The sequence below is a fragment of the Toxorhynchites rutilus genome, chromosome 1 (genome assembly GCF_029784135.1).
Source record: "Toxorhynchites rutilus septentrionalis strain SRP chromosome 1, ASM2978413v1, whole genome shotgun sequence".
NCBI classification, from domain to species: domain Eukaryota; kingdom Metazoa; phylum Arthropoda; class Insecta; order Diptera; family Culicidae; genus Toxorhynchites; species Toxorhynchites rutilus.
Window position 1 is genome coordinate 97,846,010 of NC_073744.1, and position 23,842 is coordinate 97,869,851.

Consider the following 23,842-nt stretch of genomic DNA (forward strand, 5'->3'; position numbering starts at 1 on the left):
AGATATATTTCCTATCAATTGATGCAAAAACCTTTGCGATCTATTGAGAAATGCTCGAGTTATAAGCGTTCCAAATCTTGCATTTTTTCCTACTTGTTCAGTGCCTAGATTTCCATTTCACCCCCTATATCTTCCGGTTAGACGTAGTCCTACGTGAAAACCCCAACCAGTTCAAGAACAAGCATAAACAAAACAAAACAGTTTATATTATATGTCATATTATGTCACTTTAGAATGCATTGGTATTGTGAAAAACTTTTAATAACTCTTTTTTGAATGGTTTAATGGCCCTGTAAAGCGCCGTGTTTTACGGTGGCTGGTTTTGCCACCAAAGCGGTCTGTATAAACAAACTTTTTCTTTCTTCTACCTGCTGCCGTTTTGCGATTGCGTTTGCCACTCGCTGAAACTAGTTGTTGCCTTGACGAGCGCCGAACCGAAGCTGCTCTGTTCTTGATGCGTGTTTTCTGATTGTCGTGAGCAGCTTTGCAAGCCAACTCGAGCACTCCGACGGTCGAAACTCTATAACCGCTGTTAGGTATACTGGTGCTCCGCCACCAATCCGTTCGGCCTAGTTACCCTTGCGGAGCAATCAATGAATGCGACCAACAGGGAACTGGAAACATGCACGGTTCGAGTGAGACTTTGCCTTTCCCTTAACTTGTCCTCCTTTGTTACGTCAACACGTCCACGTTGCTGCTTGTTTTCTTTTTATGATGTGATGCGATGCGATGCTAAACGATGCCGTACAACCACACTGGTTTACGGTTTGAAAGAAAATGAGATATTTTTTTTGGATCCGCGCGCTTTATACTCTAGCGGTACACGCTCACAGGATAGAGACCAATCGGCAGACTCAGCCAAAGGGACGAGTCCAACGAGACGAACGAATGAGCGTTAAAAGGCAGCGATGGCAAAAAAATACATTCATTATGATTTGTTCGCTCGTTGGATTCACATGCAGGCTAAAAAGGGTCCTTTTCAGGATCACAAAATTATCTTCATTCTAAAGAGTTTATTGTTTTGTTATCACTCGATATCCCCATCTTGTTCGGCTAAACCTTCCTGTTTAGCGATTTGTTGCCACTCGCCACAGCTTTCACAGTTGGAAAATTTCTTCCCATCCAGCTTTGTGACATGTTGTACAGTAAATTACATTCAATGCGACGTGCCGAAGCACCACTCAGTGTCGCATTGGAAACGATTTTAACCTGTAATTGAACATTTGCGATGACAGTGGTACAGTGTCGACTTTCAATGTGGGGTCATAATTTGGATCTCTATGTTTACAAAAATGTCCAACTAATTATGTCGCATTACATGTCCGTCCAATTAGCTAAATGTCGAACTAATTGTAAATTACTGTACTTTCAATCTGGAAACAATTTAAGAATTGGTGTAAATTGAATAATCAGGAAAGTCCCCAACTATCAATAAGCTCAGAACAACTGCCAAATTCACATACTCAGCAGATCCTGGCAAACAAATTATGAAAAAATCAAATTGTTTTTTATTATTATTTTGGATATTATTTTAGAAAGCATTGAACTATATTTCGTAAACTCTTTTTTGAAAGGTTTAATGGCCCTGATAAGCGCCTTGTTTTATGGAATGGTTCCAATTTAGAAAACTTTGTACTCGTGGTTTTGAAAAAAACCATTTCGAACGCCCTCGATGCCGCCTTGTTCTGGACTTGCCACCAAAGCAGATTGTATAAAGAACAAACTATTTTCTTCTGCTACCAGCTGCCGTTTTGCGATTGCGTTTGCCACTCACCACTCGCTGCAACTGCCTGTTGACTTGATGTCCACCGAACCGAATGTGTTCTGTTCCGAATGCGGGTTTTGTTTTCGGCGCGAGCAGCTTTGGCAGCTAACTCGATCACTTCGGCGGCCGAAACTATATAACGCCGGCTTGGTGGACTGGTGCACTGGTACTAATGCGCTCGGCCTAGCTACCCTTGCGGGGAACTCCAGACCGACACGATTCGAGCGGGTTTTGCCTTTCCCTTAATTTTTCCTCCTTTGCCATGTCCAGATTTGGCTGCTTGGTTTGGTTTGTTGATGTGTTGTGATGCGAACTGATGTGGTGTACGGTTTGAATGAGAATGATCGTTACGGCAGCGGAGCGGGGATTTTTAAGCTGACTGGCTGGCTCGAGAATTACGCATGTGTGAGACTGCGACCAATGTTTCGTTCTTTTTTTTTCTTTTTCCTTTCCAATCGTGCTTCATTCTATTTCGCTGCTGCTCTGGTTGCCCGTTTTGGTCGGTACGATTTGAGGAGCACAAAATGGACCAATCAAAAATGGGCACATAGTGCATTTGGACAATGCTTGATATTTCACAATTATTCAATTATTTATCTCAAGAAAAATGAAATGTTATTCGTTATGATAGATGCGTAGATATATTTCCTATCAATTGATGCAGAAACCTTTGCGATCTATTGAGAAATGCTCGAGTTATAAACGTTCCAAATCTTGCATTTTTTCCTACTTGTTCAGTGCCTAGATTTCCATTTCACCCCCTATATCTTCCGGTTAGACGTAGTCCTACGTCAAAAAATAGAGAATAAAGGTGACCCACAAGTCACAATACTAAATCACGTAGAGCATCACACCGAGATGCATGCGACCCAAGAAATATTATTATGGGTGATTGTGATAATCCTAGTAGTAGGTGCTATAGCCAAACTGTATAAACTTTATAAAACGTGCGTACGCGCAGAGGCTTTAAAAGCCGCACAAGCGATTGCGGCCACCCCCTAAAATATAAGGAAAACGAAGGAGAAGCATTTTTTTATATATAAATGAAAACGATATGAAGAATAAAACCTTTTAATTTCATTAACTTTAATGGCGTCCATGATTATGAAAGAACCAGATTCTAACTAAATGAATAGGCTTCGAGAAATAGAAGCAACCATTACGCAAGAGCATGCTAATTTGAAGAAAAATAGAAAGAGACCAAGACTGCTCACCGGAATAGTAGAAAAAACAGAAATATTGAACGATTTATTATCTGAATATAAAGAAACCTTACGAAAATATAAAACAAGAATAGCATTAAAGGATTGGAATTTAGAAGTCGAAAAATACGAAATTTTAGAAATAAGGCACCAAGAAAGTATAAAAATTCTTGAACAAACGCCAATATTATATAAACAAAAATTAACATTTAAAACCGTTGCACGGACAGCCATCCTCTGCAAACGTTTAAGCAAAGGAGCAGAGCCCATCATCATGGCTACACAATTAGACCTTAAAACAGCGACGGCGATCGTCCAAACATACGACGGATCGCCCGATAGTTTAAATGCATTTGTCGATTCGGCTTGCCTTTTAAAAGAATTTACGCAGCCGGAATATCTTACAGTCGCTATCAAATTTCTACGAACGCGACTAACAGGTAAAGCACGTTTAGGACTATCGAATGAAATTAGCACAATCGATGCGCTAATCGAAAACATAGAAAGTAGATGTGCCGAAACAACAACTCCCGAAAATATAGTAGCAAAACTTAGATCGATCCAGCAAAGGGGAAATACAGATAAGTTTTGTAGCGACATTGAGTCACTCTGCAATCAGTTGCGATCCACATACATGGATAGTGGAGTCCCTGACAACGTTGCTAAAAGAATGGCAACAAAAGCAGGAGTAGACGCATTAACAGCTGGAGTAACGAATAACGAGACAAAAATAATTTTAAAAGCAGGGAATTTCGATGATCTGAAACAGGCAATACAGAAAGTGGTTGAAAATTCAACCACCACGCCTCAGACAGTCCAAATGCTGACATACCAAAATAACCCAGGAACGTACAATAGAAGTAACTTTGGTTATAATAGATACAGGGGAAACCACAACGACCCTAGAATTAACGATTTTCGACAACGAAATCCAAGATTTCAACAAAACCAATATAGAAACGGGAGAAGGTATGACAATAATAATAGAAACGAGCAACCCCACAGTGGCTACCAACAGAATTTTAATACGAATCATAATCGCAGCACAAATTTCAACCGCGGAAGAGGTGGACAAAACCATCGACGCATGTACACTGCTAGCGCGGAGGAAGTAAACAACGTGCAAGTTTTCCAAACATACGCGCCAAGGTCGCAAAACACAAGCGCGCTCACAACAGCAACGCAGAATATGCAAACACAGTCTGCGCAGCTGAACCCTACATTATCGAACAATCAAAATTTTTTAGGAACGCCATACGGACCGTGGAATACCACACAGGGACCGTATATGCAATAAATATAAACGCGACAAACTTTATTAACCTATTCGTCGGCATGACAAATTCAACTTGTTCATTCATAGTTGATAATGGAGCCGACATATCTATCATAAAAGGGAGCAATATACTCCCACACCATATTGTAAATAGAAGTAAACATTATCGGATCTCCGGAGTGACGGATGGAGTAACAGAAACATTGGCAGAAACCACAACTGCCCTACACTTTAACAATGGACTAATTATCCACCATAATTTCAAAAAAGTAGCAACCGACTTTCCAATACCAACCGACATTTTTAGTTTACCTGACGAAAAATTATCAACAAACAATTTTTATAACCAAAACATTATACTTAAAGACGAAATGCCTGTCTATATTCCAAATTACAAAAGCATACACTCTCAAAACGACGAAATGCAAGCACAAATTCAAAAAATGTTGGACGATAAAATAATAGAACCATCAATTTCACCCTACAATTCACCAATTTTACTAGTCCCGAAAAAATCGGATGAAATCACAAAAAAGTGGAGGTTAGTTGTCGATTTCCGACAACTTAATAAGAAAATACTGGCAGATAAATTCCCACTCCCACGAATAGATACAATATTGGACCAATTGGGAAGAGCTAAATATTTTAGTACGCTTGACCTTATGTCGGGATTTCACCAAATACCACTCGACCAAGACTCACGGAAATTTACAGCTTTTTCATCACCATCCGGACATTTTCAATTTACCAGGTTACCATTCGGGTTAAACATAAGCCCAAATAGTTTCCAACGGATGATGAATATTTCAATGGCTGGATTAACACCGGAATGTGCTTTTGTTTACATTGACGACATCGTAGTAATTGGATGTTCGATCAATCACCACTTCTCAAATTTGACAAAGGTTTTTGAACGCCTAAGGCATTATAACCTGAAACTAAACCCAAAAAAATGTAACTTTTTTCGTACCGAGGTCACATATCTCGGCCACAAAATAGCAAACAATGGCATTCTGCCCGATGATTCCAAATTTAATGTAATAGAAAAATTCCCAATCCCTACAAATGTAGACGAAGTACGCCGATTTGTAGCATTCTGTAAATATTATCGGAAATTTGTACCGAATTTTGCGAATTTAGCCAAGCCACTAAACGAACTATTGAAAAAGAATACTAAATTTGAATGGACTTTCATACATAGTGAAGCGTTCAATAAACTAAAAATGCACCTAATGTCACCACAAATTCTACGCTACCCAGATTTTACTAAAGAGTTCATTATAACCACAGACGCTTCAGATGTAGCATGTGGAGCAATACTCTCCCAGCACTATGAAGAAGGCGATCTACCCATCGCATATGCCAGCAAAAGCTTTACTAAAGGCGAACACAACAAACCAATAATAGAGAAAGAATTAACCGCAATCCATTGGGCGATTAATTATTTTAAACCATACTTATACGGACGTAGATTTAAAGTGCGTACAGACCATCGCCCTCTAGTTTACTTATTTGGGATGAAAAATCCAACTTCAAAAGTAACCAGGATGCGTGTAGACCTGGAAGAATTTGATTTTGACGTGGAATTCGTGCCTGGAAAAGCGAACGTAGGCGCAGATGCTCTTTCGCGAATCATATTGAAGTCAGAAGACCTCAAAAATATCTCAATATTGCATGTAAATACTAGAGCTATGGTACGAAAACGTAATGTAGAAATGAAAAATTTAAAGCCTCAAGGAATAGTAGAACCACACTTGCAGACTGATCACCTGACAGTATGGCAAACCGAAAACCCTTCTGAGGTTTATAAGCTACTCAAACTTGGTTGTGAAGTGCACCACAATCAGTTAGTAGTTAAATTATTCAACCATAATAATAAGAAAATATTAAAACAAATAACAACATCTTTCACGCGCGAAAATGGAAGCCAAGCTTTAGAGTTTGCCCTTCTAGAAGTAAAAAAGTTCATGAACATATACAAAAGAAACAAGCTAGCACTATCAACGGAGGATAACATCTTTAACTATATTTCCCAACATACACTAAAGGAAATCGCCAATAACGCCATTTCCACGTATGAAATTATATTATATGTCCCTCCAAAATTTATTAAAAGCAAAGTTGAAATCGATGAAATATTGTCACAAAATCACATGACGCCTACGGGAGGTCATGTAGGACAACACAGATTATATCTGAAAATAAGGGAAAAATTTAAATGGAAACATATGAAAAACGATATTGCCAACTTTGTCAGAAATTGCCAAAAATGCAAGACAAACAAAGTTCTAAGGCATACTAAAGAAGCGGAGGTGATAACGACCACTCCGAATAAACCATTAGAAGTCCTTTCATTCGATACAGTAGGACCACTTTCTAGAACAGATAAGGGTAATAGATATATTTTAACAATACAATGCAATCTTACTAAATACATAGTGTTGATTCCTGTTCCAACAAAGGAAGCTTCAGTATTAGCTAAAGCATTGGTTTACAATTTTATCTTAACATATGGTACATTTTTAGAAATAAGAACCGATCAAGGGTCAGAATATAATAACGAGGTCCTTGGGAGGATATGTAAACTTTTAGAAATTAAACAAACATTCTCAACTGCTTATCATCCACAATCGATCGGAGCGTTGGAGAGAAATCACAGATGTTTAAATGAATATCTGCGATGTTTCATTAACGCTCACCAAAATGATTGGGATGATTGGGTTAAATTCTATGAATTTACTTATAACACAACACCACATACAGAACATGGATATACCCCATACGAACTCGTGTTTGGCAAAAAAGCACGATTGCCACAAGATTCTCGAGTAGAAAAACATGAAATTGAACCGATATATAATTTTGAACAATACGACAGAGAACTAAAGTACAAACTACAGAATACAAACCAAATAGCCAGAGAAAACCTAATAGAGCGAAAAATCAAACGCCAAAGTACAGCCAATAATAACACAAACCCGATATTATTGAATATAGGAGATACTGTATTTATAACAAATGAAAATAGGAAAAAACTGGATCCTTTTTATATAGGACCATATAGCATAACAAATATAGAAAATACTAATTGCACTATTAAGCATCCTGTAACAGGCAAACAAACGATAGTACACAAAAATAGGCTAATCAAGGCATGAAACTTATATGCACAAAACTAGTTAAAAAAAAAATAAAAAAATTTGAATACATTTTTCATTTGTAAACGCAAGCTCAGCGGGTATAATTTCTCTTTATCCTTTTTTTTCCCGAATGGTTACACCATTCTCCTAAAGAGGGGAGGTGTAGCATACTAACTAACCTCAATTCCGTATTCTTACTTATTTCCTATAACCACTTTTCGGCATACCATATCTAACAACATTTACATTCGTCAGCAACTTTTGATTTCCTTACGGAAATCCCCCAAACCAACTAATTTCATAACATCGGCTGAACGCTATTATGTCACGCCAAACTTCCCTGTATACGACCTCCAACAACTAACAACAATAACATACCGCCCCGCTCGACGCTTGTTGTAGACAACAATAATGATAATAAATAAACATGTAAAATCATATGCGAACTTAGCTCGTAAGTTAGTTGGTAAGGCATCTAAATTATTGTGATAGATTATAATCTTCGTTACAAATAAATTTGATGAACGTCCTTCTACATTTGATATGATGCCTAGGACTACCAAAATATGTGAGCGGAAGTATATTCAAACGATCATTGTATTTTACATTTTTCTCTGAAATTATTGCACATCTCATGTTTACGTAGTTCTCGAACCGCGAAAGTTTATTCGCCTCTAGTATCTGAAATGACGATTTTCTCAGGCTTCTCGGTTTAAAAGTACGTTTTAGGGAAACATATTCCGGTCTGCACAACGACAAGCGAGTACAAAAGTACTCAACACCAAAAAATACCTCCAACTTGCATATTTTGCAAAGCGGATTCCCCGAAGCACATTAATTTTGAAGTACGTGTTAGGGAAACACAACTCAGTGGGAAAAAATACTCCCGACTTGCATGTTTTGACAAAGCGGATTCCCCCAGGCACATTGATTTTGAAGTCCGTGTTAGGGAAAGACAGCTCGGTAGGAACAAAAATACCCCCGACTTGCATGTATAATTACAATGCGGATTTCCACAGGTATTTCTGTATATTTATTCATTTGCCAACAGATACAATAGTTGACATGAAAATTACGACACTACACATATTAATTAAAAACTCTGCGGAAACAACTCTTATTTCTACAACGTGAAACATTAAAGTCAAACACATCGTAGTATTTGTTGAAGACACGGCACATCCTTCGCATGGGCTCGTTAAATCCATAATTTGTTCGCGCGGGATGGACGCATAAGAAAACATGAGAGCGTAAATTACGGCGGCGGATGTTTATGTTAAGACAGCTTAACAGCGAAGTACAGTCTATGTTACCTTGAAGCAGGTCACCAATGAAGCATGCCATCGTGATGTTACGTCTCGCCTCAAGTGATTCCAAGTGTATTAACATGCAACGACTATTGTAGCTGGGCAAGTTGTGGACGTCATTCCAAGGAAGATGCCTCAGAGCGAAACGGATAAACTTTCGTTGGATTGCTTCGATGCGGTTCACCTCGTATGGGCACCACACTACAGCCGAATATTCCAGTATTGGTCGAACCAAAGAACAGTACAAAGCCTTAAGGCAATATATATCCTTAAATTCTTTGGCGATGCGGAACATGAACCTGAGTTGAGATGAAGCTTTCGACACCACGTAGGCGACGTGGTCCTTGAATGTAAGCTTGGAGTCAAGTAGTAATCCAAGATCCTTGACCGTCGATTCCCGTTTCAAGCTTATCCCCGATAGAACATAGTTGTGTTGAATTAATGCACGTTGTCTACCGAATGAAATTATAGAACATTTCGATGCATTGAGTGACATGCGGTTTAGTTGGCACCACTCGGTGAAAGCTTCTAATTGCAGCTACAGGGTGGGCCATTTAAAGTGGAAGGATTTGTTTTTGCAATAGCAAAGTAAAGAAGTGGAATTTAAAAAATTTTTTTTTTGAAATTCATTTATTTTGGTCCAAGGAGATTTGTTCTAACTACTTTTTGATTATGATATCTCGTAAATGACCGCCTCTGGCCTTGACCGCAAAATGTGCCCTTTTTTCGGCATTTTCCATCACTTTGCCCAATGTTTCGGCCGATATGGCAGCAATTTCTTGTCGGATATTGTCTTTCAGCGCAGCCAGGGTCCTTGGTTTACCAGTGTATACCTTGGATTTTAAATATCCCCATAAAAAAAAGTCAGGAGGCGTCAAATCAGGTGATCTCGGTGGCCAGTCATAATCGCCGTTTTTCGATATAAATCTTCCGGGGAACATTTCGCGCAATAATTTGGTCGTGGCAGCCGCTGTATGGCATACATGCGCCGTCCTGTTGGAACCAGTAATTGTCCAATTCATTTTCACGAACAAATGGCAATAAAAAATCGGTTATCATTGTCCGATAACGCTCCCCATTCACGGTTACCGTTGCTCCATTTTCGTTTCGTCGTTTTTTTCTTCGAAACGTCTTGGTCGTTGTCTGGACAGATGACTGGCATTACCAACACTACCAGACGATATAAATTTGGCATATAATCGATGAACTGTGAACTGTACTAAATTGGTAGTCGTTGAGCGCTGGTTGAGGTACATCGATTTTGAAGACTTTTTTGGGGAAACCGTAGATCGGGCCAATAAAAACTTGGCGGTTTAGACAACGCTTAACATTTTACAATTATTCAGTTGTTCATCTCATGATAAATCATATTTTATTAATTGTGATAGACGCGTAGAAATATTTCCTATCAATTGATGCAAACATCTTTCTGATCTGTTAAGAAACGTTCGAGTTATAAGCATTAGAAATACGGGTATAGTTAGCACACAAATCGGCAGAACAAATGTACGGGAAAAAAGAAAGTTCTTCCAGTTTTCATGAATTCAAACCGTTTAGAGATTAGCGAATTGTAATGTACAGCATATCAAACAAATCTTAGAGAATTTCCGATTCGATTGGTATGCAAATCATGAGAATTTGCTCACAGCGAAAATAGTTATTAACGATATCTTTATTTCATAAAAACGTGACCTGTTTTCTGATTTGGCACCTTTCCTGAAAGACGTCAAAACTAACATTATTGTAACAAACGGTTACAACTATTTAGACTCGTGTTTTAGAAAATGATAAATGATGACTCCTTGTCTTTATATATATATATATATATATATATATATATATATATATATATATATAAACAGAAGGAAATAGTAGTAATGGCTTTAACCCTTAAATGCATGACTTTTCCTTTTTAAATACAAAATGTGTATTTGAAAGTGTTGCGCCAAGCTGTCTAATTTTGACAGTTAAAAAAGTGAACAAAAATGTTGTGTTCAAAAACTAAAATAAATATTTTCAGCACCTATTAAAAAGAAAAAATTATAGGAGGTTGTGTCCAAGATACGACCGCATTGTGACGTAGAACTACGCTGTTATTTTTTATAAGTCGCTTGTTTTTACCTTCGGATATTATTCTATAATGCTGTGAAATTTTAGAAACAACTGCTTAGTAGAATAATCTCTGGAACGGGTTTTTCATTGTAGAATCAGTTGACGATAATTGATTGATGATTCATTCTTGCCCTCGCAAAACAATACACTAGCTGATCGTATGTCGCAATTTATTTCATGTCAATGCATTGGAAATTTACCTCGAACGCTATTCCGGTGGCCTTTTTCGCAATTTACATAGACTCGGCCACAGTCGATTATATACATGTTGCACCAGCACCATTATTCCACATCTTATAACTACATCAATATATCTTTGGCACCGCATGGAAACAACAACAACTTTTCAACAATGACAACCGTTGCAAGTATCAAATATCATGCTACATGTTATTTAGTATTGCCTCGAAGGAATCGCACCTTTAGTGCGTTCGCAATAGCATGCATACAGAGCCATACATTGGAGGCTTGAAACTACCAGAAATATAAACACTTCTCATCATTTTGCGCTATTCTCAATAGAAACGCTTCTGTTAATATTACTGGCCTTGAGAAAAGTTGTATTACTTTCTCATGCTTGAGAGAAGCGCAACTGTCACCCTTAGTGGAGGAAGTTTTGTTACTGGCAAGCAAAACCTAATCACATACAAAATTCCAGAACGAGATTTACTTTTACTGACTAAACAAGCGAAATAAACTCTTTTCGTTAATAACAACTTCGAAAATAGTAGCAATGCTTCATTATGATCAATATTAGCGCAAATGCAATCCTAGTTGAAGGCAGTTTTGCGACTGGCACGCGAATCCAAATAACTTATAACATTCCAGTAAGACATTCAAGATGCTTGGTATCCCCCAAATAATTTTTTTGGCACACAACCTTAACACCTGCTTCGCCATAACGTCAGTTTAATGCATTGATGCATTCTCAAAGGCACAAACGAAGCCCTTATGATGACGGAAAACAAACAATGTTAACTGCTTGGAAAAAGACTGAATAATGCCACACAGCTTGTACTCTGATGTAACACCCTTCGATGCGAATTCGCTGATGAGTTTGTCAAGAGCGACCGACTTCGCCACCAGCGGGGGGAGCTTGATTTTGGTTGCTGGCTGGGTAACTGCGTTTACATTTTCGACCGACGCGCCGAAATCGCCATCTCGTGCATCATTAGATAACGCTTGTCTCGAAATTTTATTGCCCCTGGCAATGCGTTCGTTTTTTGCAGGGCTCGAGCCTGCCTTTCTTTTCTTCTTGCTCATCATACACTACGCGAAGCGTCCAATTTATGACGCGGAAAGAAAAACACACGATACGAATAACGCGAAAAACCAACAAAAAAATCACACGACGATATCCAAGTTGGATTACCACTGGTGGGGTACAATCTTAGATCGAAGCGCAGCGAAAGCAAAGTGAACTGGATTGCTCAACAGTCCGATGCCGAATGGAAGTTTGCCTTAGCGAGATCCACTGTTTATACTCTAGGCAAGTATTCCCCTTCATTCTTCTACTTTTCCTTTCTTTCTTTGTTTTAAACTTTGAAGTTCATTCGCCTCTAAGACTTTTCCTTTGTTCACGGAGACTTTAAATCCTACGATTTCCCCTCCGTTGGTCATCGATAAGTTGCTCGTTATTGACAGCTTTGTTCGGGAAAGCACACAAATGGACAGAACAAATGTAGGGGAAAATAGAAACGCTTAAAGTTTTCATGAATTTTAACCATTTACAAACCAGGGGATTCTAATGTATAACATATCAAACAAATCTTACGGTATTTCCGTTTCGTTTAGTATGTAAATCGCCAAAATCCGTTCACGGCAAAAATAGTTATTAACGTTAACTTTATTTCATAAAAACGTGACCTGTTTTCTGATTTGACACCCTTAGGCAAGGCGCAAATTGAGACGCATATAGCGCGAGTAACTTGGCGCGATATAGCGCCTGTTTTTGTGGCTAATGAAAACAGATAGAACGGCGCAAATTGGCCAGATGACGCGAGATGGTGGAGCGCTCGTGAGACACGACTCGCGCGACGCTGTGGCTGAACCACAGTTTCTCGTGCTGGTCATGCCGTTTGTGGTAGTTGTGTTGGTGAGCAATCATGTAGCGCCGTGGGTTTGACACTGTATGGCTGTACTGGTCGGGTGATTGTGTTAGTAAATAAATATATCGCGCAACTCTGTGTTAATCAGTCATTTTATGCGAGTGGCATATTATTTACACCAAACTGCGACTCGATATGCGCTCCACCACGCTACGTTTGTGGCACGTATGAGTCGTGTTGGTAGTCTCGCGTTCGCTTACGAGCGCTATACGCTTCTCAATTTGCGCCTAGCCTTAATGAAAGACGTAGTTCTACGTCAAAAATACTGTGTTTGAATTACCGTTTAGAAATTATGTAAGGAAGAAAACACTGTTGTACATGTTTTCATGCATTTAAGCATTTAAGGGTTAATGGTATTTTTGTGTAAATTTTTGAACAGAATGTGATTCCGGATTCTACCACGTTATCTCATCTAACTCGTTAAAGGATACACGTTCATACAGGAAACAGGTTTTTTATGGCTTTCATTTGATGTATCAAAAGAACAAAAATACAGATGATGATGAACAATGAAAAAACTCAATTCAAACGCAATTACTTCACACAATCATAGTCCTATGTCAAGATCCCGTCCGTGCCCCTAGGCCAAGATCCATCATTATTTTATATTATTTCGCATGTTTTAGTTTATTTAATATCATAATATTTTTATATTATATAATTGCCATTTTTCACATGATTATTTTATTAGACGTTTTAATCTTCTTCCATCAAAAGAACAAAAATACAGATGATGATGAACAATGAAAAAACTCAATTCAAACGCAATTACTTCACACAATCATTGTTCTATGTCAAGATCCCGTCCATGCCCATAGGCCCAGACCCATCAATTTTTTAATGTTATTTTGCATGTTTTAGTTTATTTTAATATCATAATATTTTTATATTATATAATTGCCATTTTTCGAATGATTGTTTTATTACACGTTCTCATCTTCTTCCATTTGAAAAGTGTTTCCATCCCTGAAAATAAAAAAGAGAAGTGAATCTATGTTGCATAAAATGATACTTTTCTATGAAGCCTAGAGAAGGTAGACATGAAAACCGACACCCATTCGAAAAATGCCCTAAATATAATATATCTTCGTTCCACAATATGTCAATGATGAATGTAATGTATGTAGATTAGAAGACCGGAATCAAAATTGTTTTCTTTAGTTTTCACATTTCATACAAAATTGATGCAAATGCTCTCGTGGCCGAGTGGTTAGCATCATACATATCATGCCGGGGGTTTAGATTCGACTCCCGCTTTGGCCGGGGATTTTTCATCAAAGGAGTTTCCTTCGACTATGATCACGCGTACATTGAAGGTGTGTTATTCGCCATAAAAATCTCAACTAACCAATGGAAATGGGGAAGTAATACTGCGTTGAGATGGCGAAGTTCATCTAGGAACGCGAATTTCCAATCCCCGATGCTCTCTGGACTAAATTATAATATTGAGTGAAAACTGAGTCTCAAGCTAAACACAACGGCACCTGTCGGTTTCAGGGGTATGACTAAAACGTCAAATCCCTCATATTGCCAGTGTACCCAATATTGCTGCGGTTCACTGACATTTTGGTTCTATCAATTACTGTTGTTTACAACTCGGTCCGGTTATATAGTCGAATAGTGGCTAACTTTAAACTCCATGTTAAATGTGAACATCTCCATGTGAAATCAAAACATGAAAATCGCTCATACAGTTAGAAATAAAGCATACTATCTCCGTGATTGCAATGATTTCAATCCTCACAAATGATATGTTAGTAAACAAATGACGCCATATTGATTTTGATTTTGGGTAGCCTATATTCAATTGATGTCTAACCCCTGGTCTGTTTAACGTTAGACGGGCAGTGGCAACTATATTGTCACCAATTCAATGTTTTTAATTGATTTGCGTATATAAACAAAATGTTTTGTGTATTTTAGCATGTAAACATGTCGTTGTATTGTAGTTTTCGTTGATTAAATGCCTAGTTCTCAAGGCCCGTTGAAGTGTTAAGAGTGACAAACAAAATAGTTTTGTACAATTATCAAACCAAACTTTATATGTCAAAAAATGTTAAATATTATACAAAAATATATTTTATATATAGGGTTGGGGAAAAAGAAATGTCGTTTTTCTGATCGAAATTTGACGCTTTATTTAACATACTTAAAATTATCCAATTTAAATCAAATATGCGCCGTTTTGTTCGCACACTTGTTGCCATTTAGAAGGCAACTTCATTATCCCCCCTTTAACGCCTCCGCCCCCCCCCCTCCATATTTGCAAAAAAACTCAGACAGCCAGTTTTAGCAAACCTCTTTTGAGGCCAACTTAGTATCACCAAGAGCATTTTGTATGGACCGTAAGAAATGATAATCACTTGGAGCCAGGTCTGGACTATACGGTTTGTGCAATAGGACATCCCATCCGAGCTCCCGTAGCTTCTGGCGGGCCATCGAAGATGCGTGAGGCCGAGCGTTGTCCTGGTGGAAAACAACACCATTCCTTTTGATCATTTCTGGCCGCTTCTGGTCAATCGCCTGCTTCAAACGGTCAAGTTGCTCATAGTAGAGAACCGAATTGAGGGTCTGGCCATAGTTGAGCAGCTCATAGTGGATGAACACACAGCAAAACCTTCCTGGTCGTCAATCCGGGCTTGGCGATGGTTTGGGCCGGTTCACCGCGCTTCGACCACGACTTTTTTCGCTTTAGGTTGTCGTACATGGGCCACTTTTCATCACCAGTCACCATCTTCTTCAAAAATGGGTCGATTTCGTTCCGTTTCAGCAGTGCATCGCAGGCATTGATTCGGTCTAAAAGATTTTTTTGCGACAACTCGTGTGGCACCCATACATCAAGTTTTTTTTTGGAATCCACACTTCTGCAATGGTTCCAAACGGTTTTATGGTCTATACCCAGTTCCTGGCCAATCGAGCCAGTGCTCACATGCCGGTCTACTTGGATGATTTCAAGGATTTTATCGGTTTCCACGACGATTGGCCTACCAGTACGGGGTGTATCTTCGACAGCCACAACACCAGAACGAAATCGATCAAACCAACGCTGTGCTGTGCGAATCGTTACAGTATCGGGTCCATAAACTACACGAATTTTTTCGGCCGCCTTCGTTACAGTTTTTCCTCTCAGGTAGTAAAAACGTAAAATATTTCTTTCTTTATATTTTCGATTTTCTTGCTTGGTGGACTCCATCTTTGACGCGCTATAACTTGAGACTGAAAAGGACAATCACAACACTGTCAAAACGACACTTGTAGCACAGATTGTCGTCTTTAAATAGCCGTATAGTATGACCCGATGCGAAAAGTACAGCACAAGATATGTGTTGCCATATATTGACAATATACGACGTTTCTTTTTCCCCAACCCAGTATCTACGAGGGTCGTTCAAAAAATAAGTTTCAGTGTCTCAGAAATCGCGGAAAAATAAAGTTAGAACAAAAAACAAGGTGATTTTCGTAATCTACGTTTTATTTCCTATTTTTTAATATTTTTTTTCTACATAATCACCGTAACGTTCGAGGCATTTTTCATAGCGTGGCACGAGTTTTTCTATTACGAGCGCGAAGTGCGTAGCGTCCAACTTTTTGAAGTACGATGTAACTGCGTCACGAATTTCTTCAGTGTTATCGAATCGTTGACCGCCGAACGCCTGTTTCATCACCGGGAATAAGTGATAGTCACTAGGAGCGAAGTATGGGGAGTAAGGAGGATGCTCGAACACAGTCCATTTGAATTTTTTCAATTGCTCTTGAGTTACGCGAGCAGAATGGGGCCGCGCATTATCGTGGATGAGGAACACTCCTTTCGTCAATAAACCTGGCCTTTTGACGTAGGATTACGTCTTTCGGGAACATATTGGGATACAAATTGAAAATCGAAAATCGAGCACATCATGAAAATTGTCAAATTTCAAACGCTTATTGCTCAGTCATTTCATGATGGATTGATGAATTTTTTGCGTCAATCGATTTCGGCACTCCATAACAATTTTTTATACTGAAGAAAATAATATATGTCATGAAACTAACTATCGAATAATTGAAAAATCTCAACCCAACTAACGGAAATACCTATTTCAGATTAGTCGAAATTGACGACACATGCGGCGGGTCCCTAACAGAGACATCAAAACCAAGCTGCCTGGGAGAAATCGGCATTGCAAATACATAAAAGTAGGGGGACCTTTTGTTCCCACCGAAATGTGTTCCCTAACAGAGACATCTAAACCAAGCTGCCTGGGGGAAATTGGCATTGCAAATACATGAAAGTAGGGGAAACTTTTGTTCTTACCGAAATGAGTTTCCTAACAAAGACATTAAAACCAAATCATTATCGAAGATTTTAACGATGTAACTCTTCAAACATATCCAAAATCGCATTGGGCTCGCAGCAAACAATCTTTGTGATTGTGGCGATGGCTACCACGACATCGAGCATGTTGTCTGGTCGTGTATCCGGCTCCATGCTGCTCGCTCTCAGCTCTCTAGAGCACTAAGAGCACAAGGCAGACAATCGGATATCCCCGTCCGGGATATCTTAGGTAGCCGTGATCCTGATCTTCTGATTCATCTATACCTGTTCCTCAGAAACGCCGATGTCAACGTTTAATGATGTTTCCTTCGTTGTGTCCCCGTTTCATATCCCTCCTATCCGATCGATAAACTTTTACTTAGTCGCGGCAATACATACACACACTCTTTACAGACACACGGGCCAAAGGTTGTGCAGTCCACTGATCATTCAACAAGAGCCAAAGGTTGTACCGATCATGACAACTCTACACGAACTGATGATTGCGCCGGCTAGCGACCATTCTATCCTGAATTCCTCGAGTCGAGAAAGACGCACCACGCTAGATATGAGGTACAGACTAGGGGGGCGTTGCTGATTAATGGTCAGCTGCATCCCAATAGGAAGTATCCCGTGTCGGGCACACGTACAGAGCATTGGAGACAGCAACATCCCAATTACGAAAACACTTGTAATACTAACCTCGAGCCAACCGCGAGTAATCGGTTACATATTACTAACATAGATAATAAGAAAAATTGTATTGAACTCCCGGCCCCGTGAGGCTAACGCCATATGAGCCTTTATAAAAATATATATTTTGGAAAAAAAAAATCCAAAATCAACAGATCGCCTAACGGAATCCTACGTCAACTATGCGGTCGTGTCTCGGACAGAACCCTCGTGTGACTTTTGTTCTTAATCGGTCCAGACGTTCACAATAGTACGTACGTATATTACTGAGAATTAATTGAGCAATTGAAACAAAATTTGGCATGTGGATGTTCTAGAGTGCAATAAATGTTTCTTTGGTGGTTAGACACTCCACCCCCCCCCCTTCCTAAGGGGGAGCTGCCATACAAATTAAATACAAATTTCTGCATTACTCGAGAATTAATCAAGCAAATTGAGCCAAATTTGGGATGTGAGGGCTTTTGGGTACGAGAAATGTTTCTATGATGGTATGACACCCCCTCCTCCTCTGGAAAGGAGAGCGGGTCCCATAAAAATAATGCACATATTTCAACCAAACATGACAATTGAAAATTTTTGAAAAACTCTGAAGAAAAATGGAAAAACAGGAAGTGGGTTATATCTATGGTATAACCGCAAGGGTGACGTAGGACTATCGTTGATCTAGAGATCATTTGTTTGAAGTTGAATCTAAATCCATTCTAAATGAATGAATAAATGAATATTTGGGAGACTTTGAAAACGAGAGCGTTACGTTGGAGGCACAAGGTTTTATGCATCCAATATAGGATACGAAAAACCTTGTTCTGAAGAATAATCTTCAGAAGCTAACCTGCTAACTGTACTTGATTGACAAATCACAAACCCAAATGTATTATATGGATATTTTATGGATAGAAAACATTAAAATAAACTCCTTCACATGAATGTAATTCTAAATTCCCAGAGGAACTGGAAGATTATTTTCAGTAACGATTAGATATTTCCACATTTTCCTCGATACTGGAAGCCCACCAGTGGTTAATACTAACTCGATAACCACCTGTTAATAGTACTTGATTGAAAAATATTTGGTCACAGTGTTACATGAATAGAAAACATTCAAATAAACTCTTTCACATGAATGTATTTTTAAATTCCCAGAGGAATTGGCTGATTATTTCCCAGCAATGATTAGATCTTTCCGGAACTTTCTCGATGCTGAATGGCATCCAAACGGAAAGAATTCTGCGCGTGTATGTGTCGATCCTTCGCCGTCCACCTCCTCCAGCACGTTAGGCAACGATGTTGTCTTGTCGATGTCCTCACGAAAAATGAATGTGTCTTACCACCAGAATATCGCTTAAGTATGCTTTTTGTGTGTGATTGAATCGAGAGAAGGTGTGGTTTACGATGGCAATTTGGAAGGCAAACTAGAGGGGAATGAACTCTCTGAGCTCGGAACTTTCGGCGACAGAGCAAGAATCGATTGCGGGCGCATACAATATTGGATACGGAAATATCCTACTGATGGGGAAAAATAATCTACAAAAGCTATCCTGTTAATTGCGATTGATTGAAAAATCACAAAACCAAATGTATTTGGTCACAGTGTTACATGGATAGAAAACATTCAAATAAACTCTTTCACATGAATGTAATTTTAAATTCCCAGAGGAACTGGCAGATTATTTTCAGTAACGATTAGATATTTCCACATTATCCTCGATACTGGAAGCCCACCAGTGGTTAATACTAATTCGATAACCACCTGTTAATAACACTTGATTGAAACATATTTGGTCACAGTGTTACATGGATAGAAAACATTAAAATAAACTCTTTCACATGAATGTAATTTTAAATTCCCAGAGGAACTGGCAGATTATTTTCAGTAACGATTAGATATTTCCACATTTTCCTCGATACTGGAAGCCCACCAGTGGTTAATACTAATTCGATAACCACCTGTTAATAGCACTTGATTGAAACATATTTGGTCACAGTGTTACATGGATAGAAAACATTAAAATAAACTCTTTCACATGAATGTAATTTAAAATTCCCAGAGGAACTGGCAGATTATTTTCAGTAACGATTAGATATTTCCACATTTTCCTCGATACTGGAAGCCCACCAGTGGTTAATACTAACTCGATAACCACCTGTTAATAGCACTTGATTGAAACATATTTGGTCACAGTGTTACATGGATAGAAAACATTCAAATAAACTCTTTCACATGAATGTAATTTTAAATTCCCAGAGGAACTGGCAGATTATTTTCAGTAACGATTAGATATTTCCACATTTTCCTCGATACTGGAAGCCCACCAGTGGTTAATGCCAACTCGATAACTATCTGTTAATAGTACATGATTGAAACATATTTGATCACAGTGTTACATGGATAGAAAACATTCAAATAAACTCTTTCACATGAATGTAATTTTAAATTCCCAGAGGAACTGGCAGATTATTTTCAGTAACGATTAGATATTTCCACATTTTCCTCGATACTGGAAGCCCACCAGTGGTTAAAACTAATTCGATAACCACCTGTTAATAGTACTTGATTGAAACATATTTGATCACAGTGTTACATGGATAGAAAACATTCAAATAAACTCTTTCACATGAATGTATTTTTAAATTCCCAGAGGAACTGGCAGATTATTTTCCAGAAATGATTAGATCTTTCCGGAACTTCCTCGATGCTGAATGGCATCCAAACGGAAAGAATTCCGCGCGTGTATGTGTGTGTAGCGATGTCTTCCCGGGGAGCCGTTTGTGGCATCACTCTCCTCCTGATGGATTCCCTTCTGGCCTAGGGTGCACAAACAGGCTCTTGGTGACACCGTTCATCCGCGCTTTCATGATAAACGAAGAGCTTCACCACAATAGCGACAACATGCTCCAATCGCTGTTCAATTAGAACTGAGTGGATTTCCGAGCGGCGCTCGCTTATATACCGATTGGTGATTTCAATAGCCTGTTTTGAAAGCAATTTTAAGACTATTGAAACAAGTTTTTGGATCAAAAAGTAACAAGTATAGAACGCGTAGACATTTTATCTTTCGAATGAAGTGTTTATCATAACATTTCGTTCAGTTGTTTAGGAGCTATTAACGCTCAAAATCTCGGTCTCCGGTGTAACGCTTTCGTTTTCGAAACTTTGATTTTACACCCCGGTTTAGAAATGAAAGACGTAGTCCTACGTCAAAATTCGAAAAATTCATGTGTTCTACAATTACATATTGACACGCGTTGTTAGTCCATTTGATGTTTGCGCTAACGAAATTGATCTTCGTTCGAAAGTGGAAATGGATTTTATTGTGATAGAACGTACTTCTTTATCGTCTTCTATCTATATAAATAAAAATGGATCGCCGAATGTGTTTATATGAGCAAAACTCGAGAAAGGAATTGTCCGATTTAGGGCTGTCTTCATTCTGTCATGTTTTCTGTATCAAACATTTATTCTAAGTAATGGAGAAACATGATATTTGCAAGTGGATGGAAAATCTTGCTCAAGAATTGTGTCTGAAAATAACCTGATATTTTAATGTCGAGTTTTGGTAGAAGTACTGAAATGTTATAATAAAAAATAAATGATAGATTGGAAGATCAATCAATGAACAGTTCTGCGATTGGACCCATGAACGTGCTTAGTAAGAAAACGTGGATGTGATAACGAAAAATAAATTTTGGGCGGGACGAAGTTTGCCCGTTCAGCTAGTATTACATAAAACAGTGTACCACCTTAAGGCCATGTTTTCACTGCAGCGGGGCGTCAACGTGACTTGAGCGGGGCGTGTTTACTTCTCGCCACGATATTTTATTTCACTCACATTGCACCGTGCCAGCGGCATGTTTTATGAAAATTGTCAATGTGAGTTTTGAACGTAGGACTTCATTTCTGTACCGGATGTAAGTTCAATGTTTCGAAAACGAGAGAGTGACGCTGGACTGCAAGGTTTTGAACGTTAATACCTCTTTACCGGCTGAATGGAGTGGTATAATAATCACTTCATCCGGTAGATAAAATGTCAACGAGTCATATGATTGTCACTTATTGGTCCAAATAATCGTTTCAATAGCTTAAACATTGCTTTGAAAGCAAGCTATTGAAATCATAACAATCTAGCTCATTGATGGTGATTGGTGATCGAAATGTGTTCCCGAACACGGACGCAAAATCTAGGCACCTGGAGAAACCATCATAGCGAATACATGCAAGCTGAGATTTCTTTTGCTCGCTTGCATTTGTGTTTGGGAAACCATAGCGGACAAACGCAAGGCGTGAGTAGTTTTACTCGCATCAGCTTCTGTTCTGCTTTCGCATGGAATAGACATGAAAAATTTGTTTGCGTCCGTTTGCGTGAATGCGTCCGAGCGGAAGAAATATTCGCACCCATTTACGCATTCGACTTAGTGTTCCCGTGATGCAATCCAGTAGCATCAGTTTTTGTTCTGCTTTCGCATGGAACAGTCATGAAAAATTGCCACATCACGATGAAAACGAAATTAACGTTATGCAAGGTTATATATACTTTATTTAGTTTTTTTAGTATTTAGAAATATTACAGCACCTTTGAACGTATAATTTACCCACCCACCTTGGTTTTGATAGATGTTTTATGGAACATACTTCGATGGGAGCGAAAATTCCCCCAACTTGTATGTATTTGGAAAGTGGATTACCCCAGGCACATTGATTCTGAAGTCTCTATTGGGGAAATCATAAATCGGACAAATTAAAACGTGACAGTCAGGGCATGTAGATAACGCTTAACACTTCGTAGTTGTTCAATTGTTTATTTAATACAAAATATTTTTTTTTATGATAGAAATATTTCCTATCAATTGCTGCAAACATTTTTCCGATCTATTGAGCATAAGTTATAAGCATTCGAAATCTTTCATTTTTCCCTGCATGTTCTGCGTTCAGGTTTTCATTCTACCTCCCCATATATTCCGGTTAGACGTAGTCCCACGTCAAAAACAGAGTTGCATACAAACAAACGGCTTCAAAATAAATACCGAAATTATTTTTCACGGCGTGCGACACTACTCTCTTCCGTACGTAAAGGCCCATTTATACGGTGCTAGTAACTGACTTGAAAGTGAACAGCTACTGGCCCGGTAAACTCGTTCGACAATCGGTTGACTCGTCTAGTCCGTTCACACGGTGAGAGTTGCTGGCGAGAAGCTAGAAACTACTGCGCAAGTTTGCCAGGGATGCCAAGTAATTTTTCAAATTTGGGTTGGGTGGGTTTGACAGATAATGTGCGATTCACATAGAACGTTAAGGCCCATTTATACGTTGCTAGTAGCTGACTTGACATTGAGCAGCTACTGGGCCGGTGAACTCGCTTGACAATTGGTTGACTTGCCTTGTCCGTTCACACAGTGTGAGCTGCTGACGGGAAACTAGATACTACAGCATTGGCTTACCAGGGATGCCAGATGATTTTCCAAATGTCCATCAAATAGTCAGAAACAGCAATCAGGTCCGAATTTGTCAGATGATTGATCCGAAATCGACTTCTTTATTGGCAGTTTTCGTCTTAGGTTTTCAGTTGAATTTATCATTACACAATTTTATCGCGAAACACACGCTGGCCGTGTTTAAAAATACTTTGTGCTGAGTTTCTTTGAACTGAAGGTACTACCCGGAAAAAGCAGAAAGAAAAAAGGATTCGGGCCAGGAATTGGATGCAAAGAGAAGGAGCAACAAATACAATATTGAAGTAACTCTACGATGATGATCCCCGAGAGTACAGAGCAGTGTTGAGAATAACACCCGAAACGGTGAAAAAACTGTTGGATTTATTTGCTCCACAAATACAACGCCAAGATACACTCATGAGTGATGCTATACCTACATGAGTGAAAATGATGTGCCTTTCTTCTGGAATATCGTTCAGATTATTGTCGATATTTTTGACGTAGAACTACGTCTT

At 38.8% G+C, this 23,842-nt stretch overlaps 1 protein-coding gene across 3 annotated transcripts in view; it reads right to left on the reverse strand.

Annotated features, from left to right (window-relative positions):
• Window positions 1–13,536: 13,536 nt before the first annotated feature.
• Window positions 13,537–23,842, reverse strand: part of LOC129763041 (uncharacterized) — a 568,624-nt gene continuing 558,318 nt past the window's right edge. For 2 of the 3 annotated variants that reach the window (XM_055761766.1, XM_055761764.1), the window contains one exon: window positions 13,538–13,876. In XM_055761766.1, the coding sequence (XP_055617741.1) occupies window positions 13,800–13,876 (77 nt within the window). In that variant the 3' untranslated portion in view covers window positions 13,538–13,799. Of the gene's footprint in view, window positions 13,877–23,842 lie in introns of all 3 variants that reach the window. The other variant, XM_055761763.1, reaches the window with a different exon arrangement.